At 42.3% G+C, this 22,762-nt stretch overlaps 1 protein-coding gene across 1 annotated transcript in view; it reads right to left on the bottom strand.

Annotated features, from left to right (window-relative positions):
- LOC114496437 (1-phosphatidylinositol 4,5-bisphosphate phosphodiesterase epsilon-1) overlaps positions 1 to 22,300 on the bottom strand; it is a 223,979-nt gene extending 201,679 nt beyond the window's left edge. Inside the window, exons 1-2 of the mRNA XM_036027518.1 lie at positions 22,267 to 22,300; positions 17,543 to 17,754 (exon numbers count right to left, since the gene is read on the bottom strand). Of these exons, the coding sequence (XP_035883411.1) occupies positions 17,543 to 17,754; positions 22,267 to 22,300 (246 nt within the window). The remainder of the gene's footprint in view (positions 1 to 17,542; positions 17,755 to 22,266) is intronic.
- Between the last annotated feature and the right edge of the window lie 462 nt (positions 22,301 to 22,762).

The raw sequence follows: 22,762 nt of genomic DNA, 5'->3' as shown, positions 1-22,762 counted from the left end.
TTCACATAAATATAAGAAAGCCATCTGGAAGGTTACAGGTGGATTATCTCAAATTTCTTTTTTGGAGTGGTGAACTTTAACTTTTTACTTGAGGTACTTCTAGATTGTTGAAATTTGTAATTAAAAATAAACAGGAGAGCTAGCTGTAGCACAGTGATTGTATGCATGGGCTTTGAAGCCACACTGCCTGAGTCTGAATCTCTTCCATGCCTTGTCCTAGAAGTGACAGGTAACTTAATCACTCTGTGACTCAGTTTCCTTATTTATCAAATGATAATAATGATAGTACCAACCTTGTAAGTTGTTGTGCCAATTAAATAAGTCAGTTCAAATAAGGAAATGAGAAAAGGCCCGGCATATAGTAAGCATGTAAAAAGAGAATAATTTGTGTGTTTACATTACCAGATGACAGAAGGGGAAAGGTGGGAAAAAATTAGTGCCAGATGATAAAGGGCCTTGAACACCAGGCTAAGGAGTGAGAATTAATTTATTCAGCAGGAAACAAGGAGTCATTCATTTATTTAACAAATATTTATTGAGTGCCTTCTATGTGCCAGACACTGTTCTAGATAGTTGGGACACATCAGTGAATGAAGTGGAAAACAGCATTTTAGAAAAGTACCAATGTAATCAAGACTGGGGTTGGAGGGATATAATGGATGTGTATCTTAAAAGTGCTGCTATTGCTGTGTGCATGTGTTTGGAGGAAGATGATCAGCAAGACTGAGGGGCTCTCAATCAGGAGGCCATTGCATTGTTAGGGGGATGAGGGCCTGAAACATGAAAGGGAATTTAGGCCTGAAGCCCAGAAAATGTATCTAAGGCCTCAGGTTATAGTCCCTAGTATAGGCAAGGTGGCTGCGTGTGCAAGCTTCAGGTGGGGAGCTGTGGCTATCCAAAGAACCTCTGAACACCAGCTTTTCAGACTTCATCCTAGCCTCGGCCAACTCAGCTGGCCTGCAGTCAGGTGACCTGGCTTTAGTCCCATGTTTACCACTGACCCAGGGTACCTTGAAGAACCAAACTTCTCTGGGCCTGAGTCTTCACAGAAAACAAGAGGGTCACCCTTGATAATCTCCAGGGCCCCTGTCAGCTCTAACATTCTGTAGTTTTCATGTCATCACAAAGAGGAAAATGAATGGAACTTCCTTTCCCATTATCAAAGCATTACATAGCAGAGTCAACAAGAAACCACTAAAACATAGGCTTCAGATGTGCAGGATAATGTATAAGAAGACTGTTTACATTCATTTCCTTTTTGAGAAAGTGCATACTGAATTTTAAGCCAAATGTATGTGTCAAGGTCTGAAAATGGGTTACTCAAATAATTGCCTTCCATACACGCAGCTGTTCTAAAGCATAAACCACACTCATCTAGCACAACCATCATCTGTTCCATAAAGAATATGAACATTCATTTGGCCCTTATTTTTAGAGTAAAAGGTCAAATGCACAAGGGGTGAAACACAGTCGAGTCCACTGTGCCAGATGCAGACAGGAGCGGTAGGGCAATTATAAATCTTAATCTCTGAACTTGTGAGTATTTAAATAAGATGGTTTAGAATACCAAAAGAAGTAAATCACGGAATATCAAAGTGGCAAAAAGAAGCCACAAAGAAGCTCACCTTTCATTTATTCATTCGTTCAACAAATCGCTCTCACAAAATAAATCACTAAAATAAACAGACTGATTCATTTCCCATGTTTTCCCATTGCTTGTTGGAGTTTGGTTCTCCCTTCCTCCCACCCAGGGTCATGGGATGCCTGAACTTCAGGCTCTGTTGTGTGTGAGAAAAGCTCTACATCAAGATAGTCTACTCTATGTTAGAAGAAATTGTAACTGTCTTGTACCCACGAGTAACAGGCACTGAAGCCAAGCTCCCTGAGCCCTGATTTCAGATCTGCCACTTACTAGCTTAAGTGACTTAGAGCCAAGTTACTTAGCTCTTTCTGGCTCAGTTTCCCCCTCATAGTGTTGTGATGAGGATCTTACTATTTCTACATTGCTTTGAATAGCGTCTGCTGTACAGTAAGCATTATATATGTGTTTATAAAATAAATCTTAGCTGTTAGAGGCGACACAAGGCAGCTGAGAGTGGTGACACACTGATTCTCTTAAAGGATACTCTCTGCTCATCCTACTCACTTATAAAAGTGAGTTTACCACAGAAAACCATATGTTAGACAAGGATCAGCTGTTCTTCATTTTTACTTAGAAATGGCTGGGAGGAATTTACACTAAAAAACCTCCTGCTTGGATGGCTGCAATCAGAATGACTCTTCTCTTTAAAAAGGAGATATGAGTTTGTCGGTAGAGATGAAATTAGAACACCCTGGCATGATGCCCACCAGCCTCAGAGTCTGCAATTTCAACCAACTGTTTGCTTGAGTTATTTGAACCCATTTTATTCTTAGATGTTCTGGTGTGTGTGAGTGATTGAGTTGTACGTGTGTGTACACACATACAATGGGGGACAGGGTAATAAGCCACGTGGTGACATGGTGCTTCCACGTTTGAGTCTCAGTCATTCTAGCTCCAACGCTTAGACTTGTGATCTAGAACAAATTACCTAATTTCTTGAGCCTCAAATTACTGGAACAGAAAAATGGTTTTGACAAGTGGTCTTTTGGGTGCTCTTCTCTAGATAAAGACCTATTATTCTAAGTGGCTGGTATGATTTGTCTTCATAACAGTGACCCCTTGTAGGCTGCTGCCTCTCTGCTTGGTGAGACAGGACTTCAAGGTATCTGGTAGCATAAGAAATTAGTAGCACAAACATTGGATTCAGGCCCTGTGTTCAAACACCGGCTTTGCCACTATATGGTGACCTTGCAAAAATGTCTGAACCTCTCTAAGCCACAGTCTGCCTATCTGTAAAATGGTGATAATAATATCTTATCAGGTGGCTGGGAGCAATAAATGAGGATACTTGAGAAGCACTTAGCATGATGCCTGGCAGTCAGTGCTCATTAAATAATAACTGTGCTTGTCCCCAAGTGTCCTGTGAGATCTTAGGTATATTCATCTTTGGATAGTGATGGGCAGTTCATTAGCTAGTTTTTATATCAGCTTTTAAAATCCCCAGTGAGAACTGTTTTTCAACATGCCATATGCCTCCTCCACTGTTGCTCTTCTCCCCCTCCTCCTTCCCCCTTCTTTAAATTTCAGAACTAATCAGCTATTTTAAGGTGTGTGTAAGTGGTTGCCTACTATTTATCAGAAGAGATTCCAAGGCTTTTTGTAAGGAAGATTTCATGTTAGGCTGCATTCTTCAGGGAGCTGTCTGTCCTGTTCTTTCTTTTCCCTGGACAACCCCTGGAATGAATGGGTTTCAAGTGCCTCCCTCTGAGATGGCTGGACGGAGTGGGAGGCAGGGCTGCTGGGAGCTCAACCCAGGGCAGCAGGGCAGAGGAGTCAGTGAGGAGAACCCAAAGAAGGAGTTCTGGCTTTGACCCTTCCAATAACTAGCTATGTTTCCTTGCTAGTCACTTACACTCCCCAGACTGTACTATCTTCATTTGTAACATGAGAGGGCTAGCAGTGGGCCAAAAGCAGGAAGACAATTCACCCAGGAGGGTGAACACTATATACATTGCTCCCTTCACTAGTTATCAAAGAAATGCAAATTATAGGAATAAAAGACATCATTTTTTACTATTATTAAAATAAGACTTTAAAAACAATTCTTTTGCATTATTGGGAGCATGCAAATTGGTACAACGGCTAGGGATTAGAAAACAATTCATATCGTGTCTCATGAAAGAGAATGAGGTAAACATCAGTGTAAATTCTCTCCTCTGCAACTCACTAGCTTTGAGGCTCAAATTTTCAAGACTCCATTTCCTCATTGGAGGAAAAATGGGGATAATAAAAATAATGCCTACTTGATGGGTTGTGGCAAGGTTTAGAAATTATGTCAACAATGGACCCAACCTACTGTTAGGCACATAACAGATGCTATTGTGAAGATGAAGATGATGCTTGATTCTGCCTGGCTCATATTATAATGCCACTGGAGAGAAAACCCATTCTCTTCTTTCTTAGATTCCTTGTCAGAATCTAGCTTTGCAGTAGGCAGAGTACACAGATGCTCAGCTGCAGCCCCACTTGTCTAATTTCCTATGGGATTCTGACCCCTGATCTCAGAGGTTCCCTGGCAAATCCAAGTACATGTCCACACAAACAACTCCTACCTCCTGCCCTCAATACACGCACTACCACACGTCAGATGCCAGTCCTGCCCTGCCCCTATGATTCTCACTCAGTTTTGTAAACAGACTTCTGGCCTCTTGGGCCAGACCCTTCCAGTGCTTGCACACACAGCAGGGAGTGACATCTTCCTTGTGCCCGCACAATGTCTGCCTGCATCTCCCTTCAAGCAAACACAGCCCAGGCCCTCCTGAGAGTCCAACCTCTCTGACACATGTCAGCTGCTGCCAATCACCTGGAACTTCTGTGTCTGCCTCTGGCCACCATATTTACCAAATAACTCACCCTTCATCCTGGGGAGGCCCTCAGTTACTTGTTTTCAAATGCCCATTTGCTTCTTGATTTGCTTCTGAGGGTTTTACTCTTCTTTCTCAGATTTCTCCTGTGACCCATCTCTTGTTTTTTGATAATTTAAGCTCAGCATTGACTTGAATTACCATGGAGCCTTTACTCAATATCAAAGCTGTCTCTTCTTGAATGTTTCTTTCAATTCCTTCTCAATACCAGGTTCTGTTTCTGTTCCCATTTTGCAACCTAATAAGGACTGAAATCTGTTTTCAGTAGTTACTCAATTTTTTTTCTCAGCTTTAAAAATGATTTCAGAGAACCATGGAACCAAAGAACTGAAAGGAACTCATGGAGTCCTCATTTCCTCATTTCATTCATGAAAACGCTGAGGTTTCTAGGGGCAAACTTCGTGGTGGTCACTCAGTGGTGAGGTACTCAGGAGAGAGAAAGCAGACTATACACTCCTAGGAAGTGCTCCTTCTACCCCTCAGCCTGATGCATGCCCTCTTTCCTTGGTAAACCAGGTGCAGGTAATGCATGGCAATGATTGTATTTCCTTCTATGGAGAGATCTGAGGCACCTGGTAGCTTGGCAGAAATAGGTGTCCCAGGTGTCCCAAATCCATCATGGACTCACTCCTCTCCCTTCCTTCTCTGGCTGTGTCACATTCATTTCCTAGGTGCTTTCTCTAGGAAGCCCGCCTGATTCCGAGCGGGGGATTCTCTAGTGTGTTCCCGGTGGTGCCTTGTATGTCTTCTCTGTGAGCGAGGTATTGCTCATCAGTCTTGCAACAGATCATTACCTGTTTGCAGCCACCTTCCCTAGAGGTCTGCATGCAGCATGAAGGCAGAAAAGAGACACTTAACTCACACCCAAGTGTTAGTGACTTCTAAAATCTCTCCAACCTGCTGAGACCCAGGGGCTGAGCCCTTGAATAAGGGAAGAGTCCCAAGGAAAAAGCCCCAGGACAAACAACTTCACAATTTTAGACTGAATGACTCTCCTCTTAATTTTTCAAAAAATTGGAAATAAACTTTTTACCCAAGCATGTAACAAAAGCAAAGCAATTAACCAGGCCCAGATGAGCACATGTAAGCCCCCTCCTCTTGATTCATACTTGTTCCTATTTAGCGCCCTGATCCTGTAGAAAAGAATAAGCCTTTGAGAACATCTTCCCCTTGTTGCTTAAGTAGCCTGGCCTTCAACCCAGGGTGACCCAGAGTCCTGGCTGCCCTTCAGGAGGAAATGAGAGGGGGAGACTGGACTCCATTAGAGGCAGAAAGAGTGATGTGAAGATAGGAATGGAATAACTCTGGGAATCAACTTCTCTGATTTTTCCCCCACATTATCTCATGTAACCCTCCCCCCCACAAACAACCTAAGATGTAAGTCCTTCATGATCTCCCCCAGAAAAAGACAAGGAAATAGAAAGCTCACTAACTCCCTGAGATCCCAGACAGATGGGTTAGAGATTGTGCTGACACTCACCCAGAGCATCAGGCTCTTAACCACTGTCTCTTTTTGTAATTTCCTAGAGTCTTCATAAAGGGTCAGGTATACAGGTGTGTTCTCCTGAGCCATTTAAATACTCATGGTACTAATACGACAACTAGAAAGTTTAAATTGGATATTTCTAACACTCCTTTCTGTCCAGTCTTCCTGCTTGGCCTGCTCCTCACTCCTGGAATGAACCTTTACCTCCTGTGATGATCAAATATCCACTGGGTCTTATCTGCCTCCTTCCTCACCATAAAGACTTCAAGCCAAATTCTCATTCTCCATACTCCTATTATGTTTGTGGATGGCTCCGCAAAAGGTAATACTTCACAGAGTTGTCCAACCACTGGATAATAATTTATTATTTTATAACAAACATGAAAATGAGTATTTTTGAGAATTTGCTATTTGCTAAATGTATTTTTCTTGTTTACTTTTCATGGTAACTAAAACGATAAATATATCTCCCTCTTTCCAAAAAGGATATTGAGCCTTGATGACTCTATCTGAGAAAATACTATACCCTACCAGTTTAGACTGTGAACTTTGTTATTAATTTTCTGGGTTCAATCTCAGTTTATTAAGTAGGTAAATGTGCACAAATGGCTTCTCTAAGCCTCAGTTTTTTTATCTATAAAATGGGGTCATATGCATGAAGTGCTGAGCACATGATTGGCACAGAGTCAAGTGCCCAGTGACTGAGAGTACTTAATGTTACTAGGAAGAAACAGAGTTTCAAGTCAACCCCTGTTGTCTTACTCCAGGGCCAATGTTGTCTGCTCAGGTAGTTTATTATCCCTATTTTAACAATAAGGAATTAGATTCAGAAAGGAGAAGTTGACTAGTTCATGATCATACAGTTGTTAAGTGTCAAGGCTATGGGTTGAGCCAAGTGCAGCTTTTCTTGATTTTCCAACACCATGCTGCTGCCTATGTTAATCTGTTAGTTTCATGTAATCTTCCGAATGAATGATAAGCTCCTCTGAGCCAAGCAAAGTCACTTCCACTTTGCCTGTGTTTTTGCTAAATAGTCTGACATAGCACCACGCATGGGGTGCTCTCAACACACCACTGGTCAAGGAAACAATTGATGTCCTTGCTCAGCCTGGCACCCTGCTCCCTCTTCAAAACTGTGAGCAGTTTCAGCTATGAAACCGCTGGAAACTCCATCTTATATGATGGAGACATATAAGACAGGGGGATTTAAGAAAGTGATTCCAGAGTCTCCTAACAATTTTCTGCCCATTGTACTTATGAGAAGTAAATCTCAAATAGCACTTCAAGGTGCTTTTAAAAAGACCATGTTCTACTGAATAATCACCACAACTTTTTCCATAATAAATGGTGTTTGAAAAGAGAGGGATCTGTTAGAGATGAAAAGACTCAAGAGACGTAGCTATCTAATGTAATATTTAGACCTGATTCCAAAAACCAAATTTTAAAAGCCATTTTGGGTGCAATTAGGAAAATTTGAACATAGGCTTGTTATTGAATAATAATTTGGAATATTATTTGTTTAGGTATAATTATATTATTAGTTACATTTTTTAAAAAGTCTTTATCTGTAAAAATTACATAATAAAGTATTAGTGGATGAAATGGTATAAACCTGGGTTTACTTTAAATACTCCAGTAAGAAAGGAAAATACTCCTGGGAAGATATTGATGAAACAAATTAGTAAGTATTGGTAAATGCTGAAGCAAGGTGACAGGGTACATGGGGGTTACTTATACTGTCCTCAAAATTTCTGTGTTTGTTTGAAAACTTACACAATAAAAAGTTTTGTTTTCTTTTTAAGGAATGAATGAATGGTGAATCCCCGGCAATCTTCTGTTTTGTTCTACAACTACTCTTCTTCCCAGAGAGCTCAGCGTCTTCAGTGACATGAAAAGTCATCTTCTCCCCAAGGTCCCAGATGTACTCATCCAAGAGGTTAAGCACCTGTTGTGATGACAGCTCATCTGGACCATTCTGCCATCTCTTCCCAGTCAGTCTGCTCTGAACTAACCTTGTCATCTCCCACCGCACTGCTTCTGCTATCCTTGCCCTGCCATTGCTACTATCTCCTTCCACTCTTTGTGCAGAAATCTCAGCATCACCTTTGCCTCCTTCCTCCCCTTCATCCCCAAGGCCAGGCAGCCTAGGTACTTTGCAACATGACTCAGACAGACAATCTTCCTCTCCAGTCTGATTGCTCCAGCCCTGTCTAGAGAGCCTCAGTCCCTCACACTCAGATTGCTGCACTGGTTTCCTAGCAGGTCTCCTTCCTTTGAACTTTCTCATTCTGTGCAAATCCTTGGAATGTGCAAAACTCCAGACTGCCATACTTGATGCTTTTCCTTGGAATGGCTCACTTTGAAACCCACCTGCTCTGTCCCTGTCCACTTACCCTCTTAGAAATTCTTATGGTTGAGCTCTATCTTACTACCTTAAGCAGCTCACTGTGTGCCTCCTCCAGCCACTTTGGAAAAAGTCTGGTTACACTAGACCAGAAGTTCATCAGGGCAGGGATTTGTCTGTCCCCCACTATATCCCAGCACTTAGCTTGATGCTTGGCACACAGTTGTGGATGCTCAGTACTTATTGGTCGAATGAATGAATAGATTCGTGAATGAACAAATACTGTGAAAAAATTCTGACTTCACCTTTCCCTCCATGTAACTATGAAGAGCTCTCTTAAGCATGGGTCCAAATTTTGTCTACCCCAAGCCTATGATGGCTAAATCTTCAAGGATTTTTGTTAGGAGACCTTAATGAAGGATATTTTAAAATCCAAATAAGAGATATTCTAGGATTTCCCTCTCCCACCTACACAGTCCTTAACTGATGGGTTAAATAATCTTAGCTTTACCTCTGACTACATCTGAACTTGATCATGTCTCTGATCCTCAGTTTCATCATATGTCAAAGGAAGAGGTAGATAGTCAGGTGGTTAGTATGGGGTCCTGTCAGTTATGATCTTCTTGGTACTTTCTTTTATAAAAGTCAAATGCCTTGTGCCTAATGTGTCATATACCTGAGCATTCAAAGAGCTTCCTTTTTATGTTAGGTTCCAGCTACTTGCCTGACAGGAAAATTAGATTCACTGATATGAAGTTCCTTGGTGTAATTCACCTTCAGGTGGAGTTTCTTTCATTCTTTTGTTCAGTACATATGTATTAAGTTCCTGCAATGCGCCAACTCAATGGTAATTTGTTCCTCCTATTGCTAACATGGTACCTCCTGACAATAAGAAGTTACACATCTTTTCAGTCTGCCTTTATGACAACCACATTATTCTATATCCAGGGCAACCAGTGGAGACAACCTGATAGGATTTATGGTTGGCTCATCATTTCACAAATGAGTCAGCTGGATAAGCAACACACTGAAGGCCAACAGCAAGGGTAAGGCAGGAGTAACTAGAATCTAGGTGTCCTATATCCTGGTCCTGGACTCTTCAGCATCAGTCCATACTGCCCCTGGGAGCAGGCAGCAGGACAGCTGAGAAGGTGAACAGAAGAGGGTCCTGGCTTATGAAGCCATCCCAGCATTCTGTGAATGAAGCAATGAAGCAATGGCCCAAATAAGGCTGAATCTGGATCATAAGAAGCTTCCAAGAACAGTTGGAGATGACAGCCTCCTTTTTAGTCCTGGAGGGCACTCAAGTCCAGATTTACCTTGCAGCCTGTGAAGACCCTGCTCAGCTGATCCTAACTGCATGGGAGCTGGACCCCCAAAAGCCCACAGACTGGGTGCTTGCCCCAGAATATATAGTGGAAAGAACATGGGCTCAGAATCTAATAGGTGGATGCAAATCTCACAAGTACCCCTTAGTAGCTGTGTGAAATCAGGCCTGTTATTCATCTGTAAATGAAGATGATACTACTGACTAAAAATATATCTTACATAAAAACAGCTAGTATGGTGCCAGACTGATTATTTCCCTTTCCCCACCTTCTAGTGTCTTCCTCTCCTCTCCTACCCAGCACTGTGTCTATGGCACACAAGTGCTCAGTGTCAGTTATTATTAAGGAATGGAGGCTCCCACGAAATACAATGGTGATTAAGGAGCCTACAGGAGAGGTAAGCTGCAGAGGAGTTACCACCAAAACAAAGGCACAGAGTGCATCTTCCCCCAGTGCACTCATTCTTGTGCGATGCCTGAGACAGACCCAGCATGGGGCACACAGGCCTTTGTTGGCATAAATAAAAATCAATCTCTAAGAAAAGAGTCAGTTATAGAGGGAGTAGAGAAGGAAGAGAGGCATTTTAAAGGTCATTAAAATGTATTCTTTGTTAAGTGGTTGGTGAAACAGTCTGTGGCTACTTTCTAGCAATTGGAAACAATTCCTGGAGGAGCCACGTGAGTTTTTTTGCTAATAAGTTTTGAATCTTGCTCTGATTTGATTAGACATGAGACCTGAAAGGGACAATTAGTCAGAATTCCACTTTTACGGAAAATTCACCAAAAAAAGATTGGATACCCATTTCTTCCCCTTGTCCCTATAACCATCAAGGTAAGCATCTCTAAATCAACATTGCTCCTCATCTGGCAGCTGCTTGTGCATAAGCAAGGCATCCAAAAGGTGTTAACCTGCTGGCAGGTGTGAATGCTGCCTCTTCGGGGTTGACCAAGTTGTGTACTGAAAGGAGAGTCCATCACTCATGAGTAACTACCCAGCTGGCCTGGGCCTTCCTTCTTCTGGTCTCCAAGTCTGACAATTCCCTCACCCTGGAACACGTCCTGATGCACTTTCTCCAAACTTTCACCCAAGGACTACTCAGCCTGCACGTCTCCTCTTAGACAGGACTTCCTCTAGGAAGTTTCCCCTCCCTGCCAGGTTTGGGTTCAGGAGAACTACCAGGAGCTCCCACAATAGTCTGTTATTCCTCCATTCAGGCACTTACCATACCCTACTTCAGTGACTATTGACCTGGATGATTTTGTCTCCCCAGGACATTTGGCAATATCTGGAGACATGTTTGGCTGTTGCATTGGTGTGTGTGAGAGGATGCTACTTGGATGTTTAGTGGGCAGAGGCCCGGGATGCTGCTAAACATCCTGCAATGCACAGGACAGCCCCATAACAATGAATTACCCAGCCCCAAATGTAACCAGTGCTGAGGCTGAAAAACCCTGCTCTAGTGTAATTGTCTACTTATGTATCTTTCTCACAATGGCTCAGTCAATTATTTTTGTATCCTCAGTACAATGCTTAGCATGCTCTACATGCTCAAAAAAGACCTGTTAAACAACTGAATGACCATCACACCAGCTTGCTTTGACCCTGACCAGCTCCCTGTACTGGCCTCTCTGCTCACCTAGCATCAATTCTAGGCTAACTGTGCCCCCTCCACCCAATTCTACTCCTGTTCTGTGCACTACAGGCCATGGGTGATATGGGCTAGAATAGGGCTACCTGCAGCAAAGCAGAGACCAGGGCATCTGGACTAGCTGATCAAGCAGGGCAAGATGAAGTCAAAACCATGAGAAAGGGAAGAAGGTCTGAGCCAGCTGGGAGCAGGGCCAGACCACCAGGCAAATTGAGCAGCTGGACTGTGCAGTTAGGGGCTCAAAAGCTGATTAGTTTCCAAATCCTCCACATGCCTTTTATTTAATTAATGGACAGTGAGCGTCCATTTCCAAGGCTGCAGGAATCTTCTACCCCTTTACTGAAGCAACGCTGTATGATGAACACTTTCTTGAAAAACTGAGTCACTTGCCCATTTGTTTCTTCATGCTTTTGCTACTGAGTTCACATGAATAATTATAAGTTTATTTTACATGATCATAAAAGGGCTGGGTTAATTCTCAGCAATTTCAAGAATGAAATGTTCACAAAGACTTTCAAGACCGTGACACGGCAGGGTTTGGGAATTCAAAATCACTGCTGTCTAAAATATGTTTTCTTATTTGATTTATTACATTTCATGTTTATGTGTATATTATAATTTATGTTCTGATAATGTAGTGTAGACACAGAGCTAGGCAATTTTATCAGACAACCAAGGTTTTAGGGGTTGCTGGATTTTTGAAGCTAAGAGTTAGCTGCTTTAACCAACAGCCCCATAACTTCACCCCTGAATTCCTTCAGAACTCTTGGATGGGTGCCAAGCTGTCCCCATGATTTATCTGCATCCAGTTTGTCAACTAGGTCTAGAAAACTGCGCACATCTATTACTATTTGATCCAATACCTCTGCTTCTAAGGATGATTTAAGAGTGATATTCATCTTGATAAATTTTTCTGAAAAGATCAAGGCAAATAATTTATTATGCCTGCTGGCTTCTTTTCATATATCCAAAGGAGTATTCTGATCATCTGTAAAAGTTCTACACCAGGTCTTTGGCTGGCTCCCTCACTCCAATTACCTTAAAAGACACTGGGCTGGGGTTTTTTTTGTTTTGTTTTTGTTTTTTTTTAATTGTATTTTTTCCTGCTATCATTTAGTCCCCTTATACCCCACTCCTCCACAGTCACCACACTGTTGACTAAACAAAAAGGAAAAAGAACACTATTATTTTTAATGTCTGATCCTTATAGAATGCTCCTTAAATTATACACGGATCCTTTTTGTGGTCTTTCTGGGTGGGTTCCCCTATTTTTTCAACTAAATTAATTCCCTATTTCTTCTGGGAATGTCTCTGTCTTGTGAATATGTCTCTCCTTTAAGCAAGCCTTTTTGAGCTGCATGTGTAAATAGTGATTATTATCCCAACCTCCAGGGCTATGAGGGTCAAATGAAGTAAAGCACATCGAGTGCTTTGCCTGATGCCTGGAACAGAGTGTTTTGCAAGTGGTTATTTATTCTTACCATCTTGACCAAAGAAGGTGGGGTAGGAAAAGGAAACTAGTTCTCAATCCCACCTCTCAAAATGGCTTTTTGCATCTTGTCATGCTTTGTGCTTTCCCCAAAAAGTGTTTGGTAACTTTTTCTTAAATTTGTTGGCAAGATGCTTGAGGTTTATTGACAATTTTTTTTCATAATTACTATTCATGTTTTTCTTAGTTCTCCTGTTATGTACATATTATCTCGGTTTTCCATTCTCGTGGCAGACTGTTAAACTTATTAGTGTCATTAAATTACAGCAGTTACACACAGATACTCCCTGCACCTTCCACGGGGCTTCTCTTCCTTTCCTCCTGTAAAATCATTAGCACAGGAAATGATCATTTGTCCTAATTCATCCCAGGGACCTATTTTGCCAATCTAAGAGCTAGTAAACACCCTTATTATTACTAATTGGCCTGATTTTTTTTAGCTCAGCCAGTCCTATTTCAGTTTCCAGCTCAATCTCATTATCCTTGTCAGGTGGCCCATAACCCTTTCTACTGCCATATTTTCATTAACTGTTGGCTATTTCCATCCACTGGGCATTTCCTGATGGCCTTTTTTATGCTGAGTCTCCTTGAATTTTTCCACTACTTTGAAAATCTGTTTCACGGCCCTGGTTTTTTACCTTCTTTGCCAGCTGTCTTATGAGAGTCTTTGATTCCTGGAAAACTCAACAGCCCTGTCTCTGCTCACACTAGGATCCTCAAATCCCACCCGCCTCATGGATGCTATGTACTAAAGCTATGTATGTATATAAAGTGTATTATACATAGTCCATTATGCACATAACAACCAAAAAAAGTTCTGATCTCCAGCCCCTTCCTCAGTTTCCCAAGTTAGCCCTCAGAACCCTCCTATTGTATGCTCTGGGACCAAGTTGTAGTACTGGGACCAAAGGGGAGAGTTGGACATGTTATCCTTGGGACATGCATGAGACAGCTTCCATCCTATTGATTTTCTATTTCTCATCATTTTTACCAGATGATCTTTACCCAATTAGTGCTACAGTATAACAATTCTCTTTGCCAGCTGTGGCAAAAATGGAGTCACTGTAGTGGAGTACCCCAAGGCTTCCCTGTGAATGTCACCTGCTTAAGAAGTAGTTGCCACAGTTCTTTCCTCATAGGTGCAATTTGCTGACCCCACTGGAATCCTAAGCTAGACTGACCCCAGCAAAGAAATCACTGAACATACAGAGCTTTGGCAAAGCCTCTCTTCCCTCCCAATACATGCATACACCCTCACAACATATACATAGCCTCACAATACACACACATACCTGCTGCTTCCCATGTTGCAGGTGAGGACATGAAAATTATTAGAGTTAGTTGAGCAGTTTGCATTCAACTGACATCCTATGGCCAAACATGTCAGGGAGTGAAATGAACATTAAATAAAACATGGTAGGTGTTTTACCTTTGTTCTTCTTGTGGCAACAGCTCCTTTGGGAGGTGGCAGAAGTGGGTCCCAGAGACAAGTACTTATATTTTATTATCCAACCCATGCCACACTGTCACTGTGGCCCCAGGGCCCACAATGTATGGGGAAGCTCTCTGAGTGGTACAGTGTTGGACTGTTGAAGTTGTCTCACCTGCCCCTGAACAGCTAACTCCTTGAAGGCAAAAACTATGATTTATTCTCTGGGGTGTCCCCTGTAGCATTAACATTATGACTTGTACTGCGTAGCTATTTAATTCAACTCCACATGAACTGGAAGTGATCTATCCATACAACAGCACTTGTGCACACACCACGTGTTGTCCTCCCTTTTCCTCCCTTCTCTACCCAGTGCTGGGCTACTCACCTCCTTTTCCAAGAGTCTTGAGTATACCCAAAGCTTCATATGGGTAGGGACCATGTCTGTCCACTACACTGCTGCATCTCAGGGCCCAGCAGTGTGTAGCACATAAGGCCTCCAGTAAACATTTATTGAGCCAATACATCAATGAGAACAAACCTACTTTCAGCTCTGGCTGGTCTCATGGAACAAACACTCTGCCCAATACCAAAGTGTCACCTGTGTTCATCTGTGAGAAGCATATCCACTTGTGTCATTTGCCATAGGACAAAGCAGATGTAATGGCCTTCGTGGGGAAGCAGAGGTGAAGGGGGCAGAGACAGGGTCATTCTTCAAGCATGTGTGTGCATATCATTAGTGTAAATGTTTTCAGAATTACAGCCTATAAAAAGAGATTTCTAATGGAGGCTATGCTCACATGAGTGGATGGAGTCATTTCAGGCTGTAATCGAGGTTAGAACCTACTATGACCCAGCTGTAAGGCAATGCCCTTCACTGAGTGTGTGTATATCACGTACCACAGTTATTCACACAGACTTATCTTTCTCCATCACTACCTCCCTCTCCACCCAAATTCTAATCACAGATGTGGGATTTACTTGCTGCCACAGCTTTCTCCCAGTAGGTTACTGTGACTATTAATTTCAGCAGAAGGCATTCTGAAAACTAGAGATGGAAAAGTGAAAAATAGACACAGAAGAAGGGGGCCTTCACTTTAAATAAGTGCCATTCAAAGTATGGTCCCAATGGCAGCATCAGTACCTGGAAAACTGCTAGAAGTGCAAATTCAAGGGTCTAACCCCAGCCTTCTAGAATCAGAATCTCTGGGAGGGCACCCAGGATGCTGTGTTTCAACCAACTCTACAGGCATAGCTTATGCACACTAAGTTTGATGAAGTGTGGGGGTAGGATTCTAAAGCACTATTTACTCCTTTTCCAAATTCTCTCAGTCACTGCCTAGGTGTCTGGAATCCCTGGAAGAGACTTTTCATTATTTACCTTTTTGTACTGTTCAACTTTTTTTAAGCCCACCCCACCCCATGTCTTATCATTTCAACAGATATAAAAACAACAAATAAGTGGAACCTTTACTCAGAGCACTTTAAGAAGGAAAGGATAACTCATGGCATTTGTTCGACTGTTTACCTAGAAAATTTCCCCTCTTTCCAAAATGACAAGAGAAAGAAGACAGAACGTGGATAAGGTAATACAATGAAAATTCAGATTTAATTTTGGTCTTCTGAAAATATTAGAGGACTAAGGATACCCCTGAATAAGATGTTGGTATGACAGTGAGTAAAGTCAGTACAACATCAGGCTTTACCATTTACACACTATACAAAATGGTGATTTTTAAGGCTCAATTATGGGAAGCACTTATAACAATAGCTTTTCTAGATTCTTCAATAATCAGAAGACAGTGGACACTTCACAATTAAGAGTTTGACTGTTTTAACCCTTAGGATGATTTTGTTTTCCTGAAGATGACAACTACTCTCACGCCTTCTCAAATTCTTATTAGCCACTAAAAGTAAAGTAAAACAAAATGCAAAAACTCTATTGCCAATCTGTTTCCCAAAGAAAGAAGAGAGGACTACATGAACTAAAGAGGCTCATCAGACAAACACAGTAAGAACAACTAGATGCGAAGACAGACTTCTTCTCACCTAACCAAAGTTGCAGGGTCAGAGTCCTCTGCAAAAACAATTGCTTTCAATAAATCATAGGGATCAGGAGTCCCTGGATCTATCCGCTGCCACAACAGCCACAGACATCCACTCCTACCACACACCCTTATGGTACCAAGTGGTCCCCTTCCCTCACTTTGACAACTCCACACTGTAGACACAAGAAAAATGACCTTGTGTCAGGAAACTAACAGGATTTCTCATGTTACTTTCTTAGTGTTGTTATCTGTCTCCTAGGGTTGTAGAAGGAACAAACACTCAATTGAAATTGTAATCCTAATACTCATAAAACATCATATACTCTTGAAAAGGGTTATAGAAATTCACAAAAAGAACTCTGAACCATTTCGAGAGTAGTAGTATTCATAGCTTGAATTCCTTAAACATAGTACTTTGCAATGAAGTTAGCCAAATACAGAGAAACAAAACAGTTTTCAAGTTTTATTCTAGGTTATTTTTAACTCAGATTTTTCTTTTAAGAAAAGGAACAGAATTTGGAATTGAGTTGGTGGTGAGCAGAAAACTACTATTCCAATGAGCTCTTCTTCAGCCACCTTATCAAAGGTCTAACACACTTTTAACGTTTGTGAATGAACAGTTTAACCACACAGATAGACTGCATCACCTTTCCCACAAACTATGGACATTTACACTGAAAATTTTTTAAACAAAGTATATTTGAAGCATCAAAAAACATGTAGTTCATTTCAACCAGGGATGCTATCAAATATGATCACACTGAACTCCTAAGTGTAATATTTTCCTTTTATACTTAAGGATATTCCTGACCACTATAATATTCACAAAAGCCAAAAGACAAAAAAGGGAAAAACAAGACAAGTCAAATCTGTAAAAAGAAGACCAGCTTACTCAAAAGCTAGTATCCTGAAGAATATAAAAGTTTCCATTAAACAAGATGTTGATTCACCACCACAGGCTATTATAAAAGGAAGAAAAAACAAACATCTAATAAACCCGCAGGGTTCTTTTCAAAATCCTGTAGATTAAAAGTGTTGTAATTTTAAAGAAAGAAAAATTTGAGTCTCTATAGTTAAGCATTTGGGTTAAAGCATCTTAGAAACTTTCTCAACCAGGAGAGAAACTTCCCTGATCCTCTCTGTGAAATGTCTCAGAGGAATTGTGTCTTGAATAACACTGCACAGCAGTGTGAGTAAAGGAGCAGCCCCAGGATCCCATGCAGTAAGAACATTGGGGGACTTCCTGGACAACAAGAACTCTTACCTTGTCTCCTTTAAGCCTCCAGCATCCGCATCCATCCTTTAAGAAGGTAAAATTGGGTACTGAAGAGAGAGGGAAGAGCCAACCAACCCTCAAGGCAGGATGAGAGCCTGCAAAGCCCCAGCTGACAGCCTGCTTCCCTCTCCTGAGACTCTCAGCCTCAGAGGCTGCACAGAAACCAAGTCCGGTGCCAAATCTTAATCCCTTTGCAGAATCTCACATGGAGCTGCCTCACCTCTTCCATTCCCGCAAAGCCTCTCCCTGCAGCACTTCCTTCTGAAACCATTAATCACTACAACGACCCACAAAGTGAAGCTCAATCTCCAACAGCACTGAAAAATCCTGCAACGCACAGGGTGATGAGTGTTTACATTAGCCGAAATGAAATGATGTAATATCCAGAATCGAGGAAGGGCCTCAATCCAGACTCAGGGCATTGTAAGAACTGCTGTGAAATACAACTTATCTGGATGGAAAAAAAATTCACCCTTGGGTTTTATTCATATGGCTTCTGTACATTTAGGGTTATTTGGATTATTCCAGTTTCATGAAGTGTATTGTGTTCTCCAAGTAGAAATTCAGAACTTTTCAAATACCCATAGTTTTACTTGAGAGAAAAATGGTAGCAAACAGAACCCAAAGTGCATTTGTGGGCAAAAATGTGGTAGTTAAGGGGGAAGTGGTGGGAGGCTCTAGTCCAGGGATGTGGGAGCCTTGACGTGCTGCAGGGTACCTGAGGTGCAAGCTCCTTCAAAGTGAAGGCAGCTCCCAGGAAAGACAGTGTTTCTTTAAGCCCTTAGTCTGTTTGCATTCTATAAACTTCTGGTGAACAAGAAAGCCTAGGGGATCCCAACCATTCCTGATGGACAACTGCTATTGATTACTTCAAGGATCCATGGTCCCTGACTGAGGAGGGATGGGAAGGTCTGAGAGGTCATGTCAATGATGGGTAAGAAGAGGGTTAGAGGAAGGGAAAGGGTTCATCAGTAGCACCTGCTCAGAAGAGAGAACAGGTAAGGAAGAGAGACCTGTTCAGAGGTTGGCTTGAGACTGGTGGGGATGCCAGAAGTAGACTTTGTTTTTGGATGTGTTACTGATCATAACGGGATATTTTAAAAAGTACTTACCATATGCTAAGCACTTTACATGAATACCTCATTTAACCCTCGTAAGAACCCTGTAAGTAGATACTATTACTGTTCCTGTTCTACAGATGAAGAAACTGAAGCTCAGAGATGTTAAGTAGTGAGTAAGCTGGTAAGTAGAGGTACCAGGTTTTTCTGGTGTGCTCCTTAACCACCTATGTTTATGGTTCCTGCCAGCTTTGCCAGCTGCACAACTGTACCACTGTAAGTGAGCTCTGCACTTGGCAAAGTGACAGAGGGTTACTATACAACAGTGTGGAAGCATGTGCATATAGCTCCCCAAGTGCGTGTACCAAATCCTTGGCTGTTGCTGCCTAGGAGTGCTAGGCCTCAGAGCTGCTTGCAAGGCCTTGGAAGAAAGGTAGACCTTCAAATATAGGTACAAAAATCAAATGCTACATAAAAGGAGTTCCGACCTGACCCAGTTGTATGAGCTTAGTTAATCCACTTCCCTCTCTGGATCTCAGTAAATTTACGAGGTTAGACTTAGATGGGCTCTAGGATTCCTTCCAGCACAAAATTTCTATGACATATGCTTTTAAATGGTGAAAATGCTGGGTAAGATATTTTTTAAAAGCCAGAATTTATACATCCAAATAAGAATAAGAATTCACTCCAATATAATAATAATAATAATAATAATAATAATAATAATAGCAGCCACCCCGTCTGTGGTCCTTTGTTACAGAAGCCCTAAGGAAAAAATAACAGTATAATCACCCCCTTTTACTGAGCTAGTGTACTACGTAAATGTCCTTTGTGCTTAGGACATTTCATGAATATTCTCACTTGTCCTTATAAAAGTGTCCCCCTTCCACGAGGCAGTATTATTATTCCCATTCCACAGATACAGAAACAGAGGCTCAGAGGGAATAAACAATTGTGTAGGGCCAGCCACACAGCTGGTAAAGGGGACAAGTAAGGGTTACAGGTAGCCCTGATCAATTCCAGAGCCCACATATACCTTCTGCATTATCCTGCCCATCATTCCACTCACACTTGTCACTCAGCACATTTCTGGAACACCTTTTTGGAAACAACCTTCAGAGCCGTACATCCATTTTAGTAAATAAGTATTTCTGCACATCTGCTCTGTGCTGGACACTACAGAGTGTGTACATACAGTCCTGCCTTCCAAAGGCTCTCAAACTAGTGGGGGAAAGGGAAGCAGAAGGGGGTTATTCTTCCACCAGGGAGAATGGGCTAAGTGTTACAACAGAGGCACCAAAGACCATGGGAATTTGGGCAAGTGAGAAATTATTCCAAAACTAACCAGATTATGCTCAGCGGTGGTAAATATCCATCCTTAGAGGTTGGATGTAATTTTGGCTCACAGACAACTCAATCAGAGCCAAGTCTGGGGAATAAAGTGGGTCATCAAGCTGGGCAATACCATTTTTGGTCACACACTAGGTGTGGCTATAAAATAGCGAGATGAATTTCCTGTGTGGCCCAGACTAGTTCTGAAGGCAATTCCTAAAGGGCAGCTTTTCAAGCAATGATACCATCTCCAGATTAAAGGCAGCGCTACCCAAAACAATTCTAAGAGACAAAGCTTCCCTGAGCACAGCACTTGACCACCTAGAGGCACGGTCCTGCAGTTATCCACTGTGCATTGCCTGTTAGCAGCCACAGATGAGCTTGCTGCTGCTGTGCCCCCTGCATCTGCCATGGTACTTGGCACAGGGGGAGGCTCAATCAATATTTGACTGACAGAATAAGAGATAGTTTTGAGGGTAAAAAACCCTGGATTTGTTTTTTAAAACTGTTGTATTACTTGGTCACATTTAGGCATCTGCATATTGACCGTGGATACATTCCCAGCTGAGTCCAATGAGGCCAGCTGAGGCCTAAGTAAGGCTGTACTTACCCAGTCTATCTACAGGCCAGGTCCTGGGTGGTAAGCCTGGCCATGACTGTCCACAACAATTTCCCATCCTGTTCCTACTTGTGCCCGTTGTTACATTCAGTGCAAAGAGGAGTGAGCACAAGGCACTAATGATGCCACCATGCAGGATCTGCTTAGGGCTTATAGCCAAATGGGCCGACTGCTTCCATTTAATGCCAGCTCTGGAAGTCAGGCAACACTGGGGAATACTTCTACAACTCCATCAGGTGGGCAGCCAAACTGACCTCCGACCAGATCTAAGTCTGGGGGAACCCTGGGCTGTCCTGGGAACCATCCCTCAACCACAGCCCAATTCCATGCATTCCAAGATATGGGTTGACAACTCTGGCACTCCAGAGGGTTCCCCAAATCAATAGGACCATTTGGTGTTCAGAATAGATCTCAGGAGACCAGAGGCCAGAGAGGTTTCTCTGGTCTTCTGTGGTCATCAAAAGTGTGGACCTCCTGGTGTGTGTTTGTGGGTGGCTTACTAATTACCAACACAAACAAGCCAATCTGAGATGGATCAAGTCCTCTAGGGCTCCCAGGACAAAAGGAATTCTTTTGGGTCTAATGTGACTCGCCCTGGGCCTGCCTGTCCACCAATATTGAAGGTAAGGGGTAATCTCTCACTAGTTGTGAGAACTTGTCCGGCTACTTAAAACTTTCGGAGGCTCACTTTCCTCATCTTTAAATAAAGATAAAAACAGCATCCCCCAAATGCAAGGTTGTTGAATGAACAAATAAAGGATTCAGTGCCAGGATCAGAGTGTGCCCTGACTACCTATCAATTGGTGTTGCTATTTCAGACTCACTGGGAGTGAGGAAGGAGCCAGACGCTGGACCCAGCTGATAGGAGAAAGAGCATTCATGTGTTTCTGCATTTATTTACTATGCCATTTTGTATGAATGATTTATGCCCTGTTTAATGCCACAGAAGCATCTGGTGTGGTTTCTATATTAAAATACATAAAACAAAACAACAGCACGATCCAGTCTAAGAAGGATTTAGAGACCAGAGTCGTCCGAGGGAAGCCACTGTTGCTAACCACTGCATTTAGCTCTCAGTTTCTGGGCAAAAGGAGTAATAAGAGAAACACACTGAGGAGGTATACAGATGGATTTGTTATCCAATCAGAATGAAATGTAAGGGATCAAACCAAGAGACAAACTTTTCCTAGGCCCCAAATTTCAATAGAAATTTATAAGCTGGGATATAAGGGCAATGCCTTCCCCAGCACTTGCCTAAAAGACACAGAGATATTTTTCCAAGGGCCCAAACTTACAAGGCCCCTCCATAAAAGCTAAGGGCTCACATTAAACTAGTCTGAGAGGGGCTTTATGGTCTCTCAGAATGTCAGCACTAGAAGGGCCTGAAGTCCAGCCCCTGGTTTATAGAAGTAGAAAGAATGGCCAGGGAGCTGAAAGGACACCTGGCCCAGGACCCAGACTCAGAGCCCCCAGCCCAGTGCTTCTCCCTCACCCTGAACTCGCACCCTCTCCTTCATTTCATCCACCAACAAAAAGGAGCTTCCCTTAGCTCCTCTCCCCTTGGGAAATGGCAGCCTCTTCACACTGTGGGAATCTCTTTTCTTTAAGTTTCGTTAAAAATACATTTGAAAATGTAAGTCTGGCTTGGAGAGCTTCCAGGTAGCCTCAGGAGTCTGCAGCACAAAGCCACTCTCAGCTCTAACCTGTTGGGTACATCTGCTGATTGTCAAGATGCATTGCCTTACTCCAGGCCCAGTTTTAAAAGATTCTGGGTTTTAGCAGCTGCCATCCTTAAAAGCTTTCTAAGTGTCCCATGGTGTGCAAAGTGCCCTAAGTGATAGCCTCGTTTAATTCTTCTAACAACACTATGAGGAAGGTTCTGTTATTAAACCAGGGTTTGAACCATAATAGTTGACTCCAGAGCCCAAGGTCTTAATTACAGACCCTGAGTTACCTTTATAGAATGGGAGTCTTAATGAGGTAGGAACAAAGTCTAGCAACCTGTTTAAGAATACATTTTCTGAGGCTGAAACTTGGCAAATGTCATACAAACTGTAGTTGGTTCTCCTGAAGATCCAAGGGACTTTCTGGAAAGATGGATTTAATTGTGGCATGCTGAGGACAACATCAAAACAAGGCCCCCAAAGTATATCCATGTACCACACTTAACAGGAAAAATCACTTGTAGCCAATAGGAAA

The sequence above is a fragment of the Phyllostomus discolor genome, chromosome 5, assembly GCF_004126475.2.
Source record: "Phyllostomus discolor isolate MPI-MPIP mPhyDis1 chromosome 5, mPhyDis1.pri.v3, whole genome shotgun sequence".
Lineage (NCBI taxonomy): Eukaryota > Metazoa > Chordata > Mammalia > Chiroptera > Phyllostomidae > Phyllostomus > Phyllostomus discolor.
Note: the sequence above shows the minus strand (reverse complement) of the source record. Positions and strands in the feature narration are given on the sequence as shown.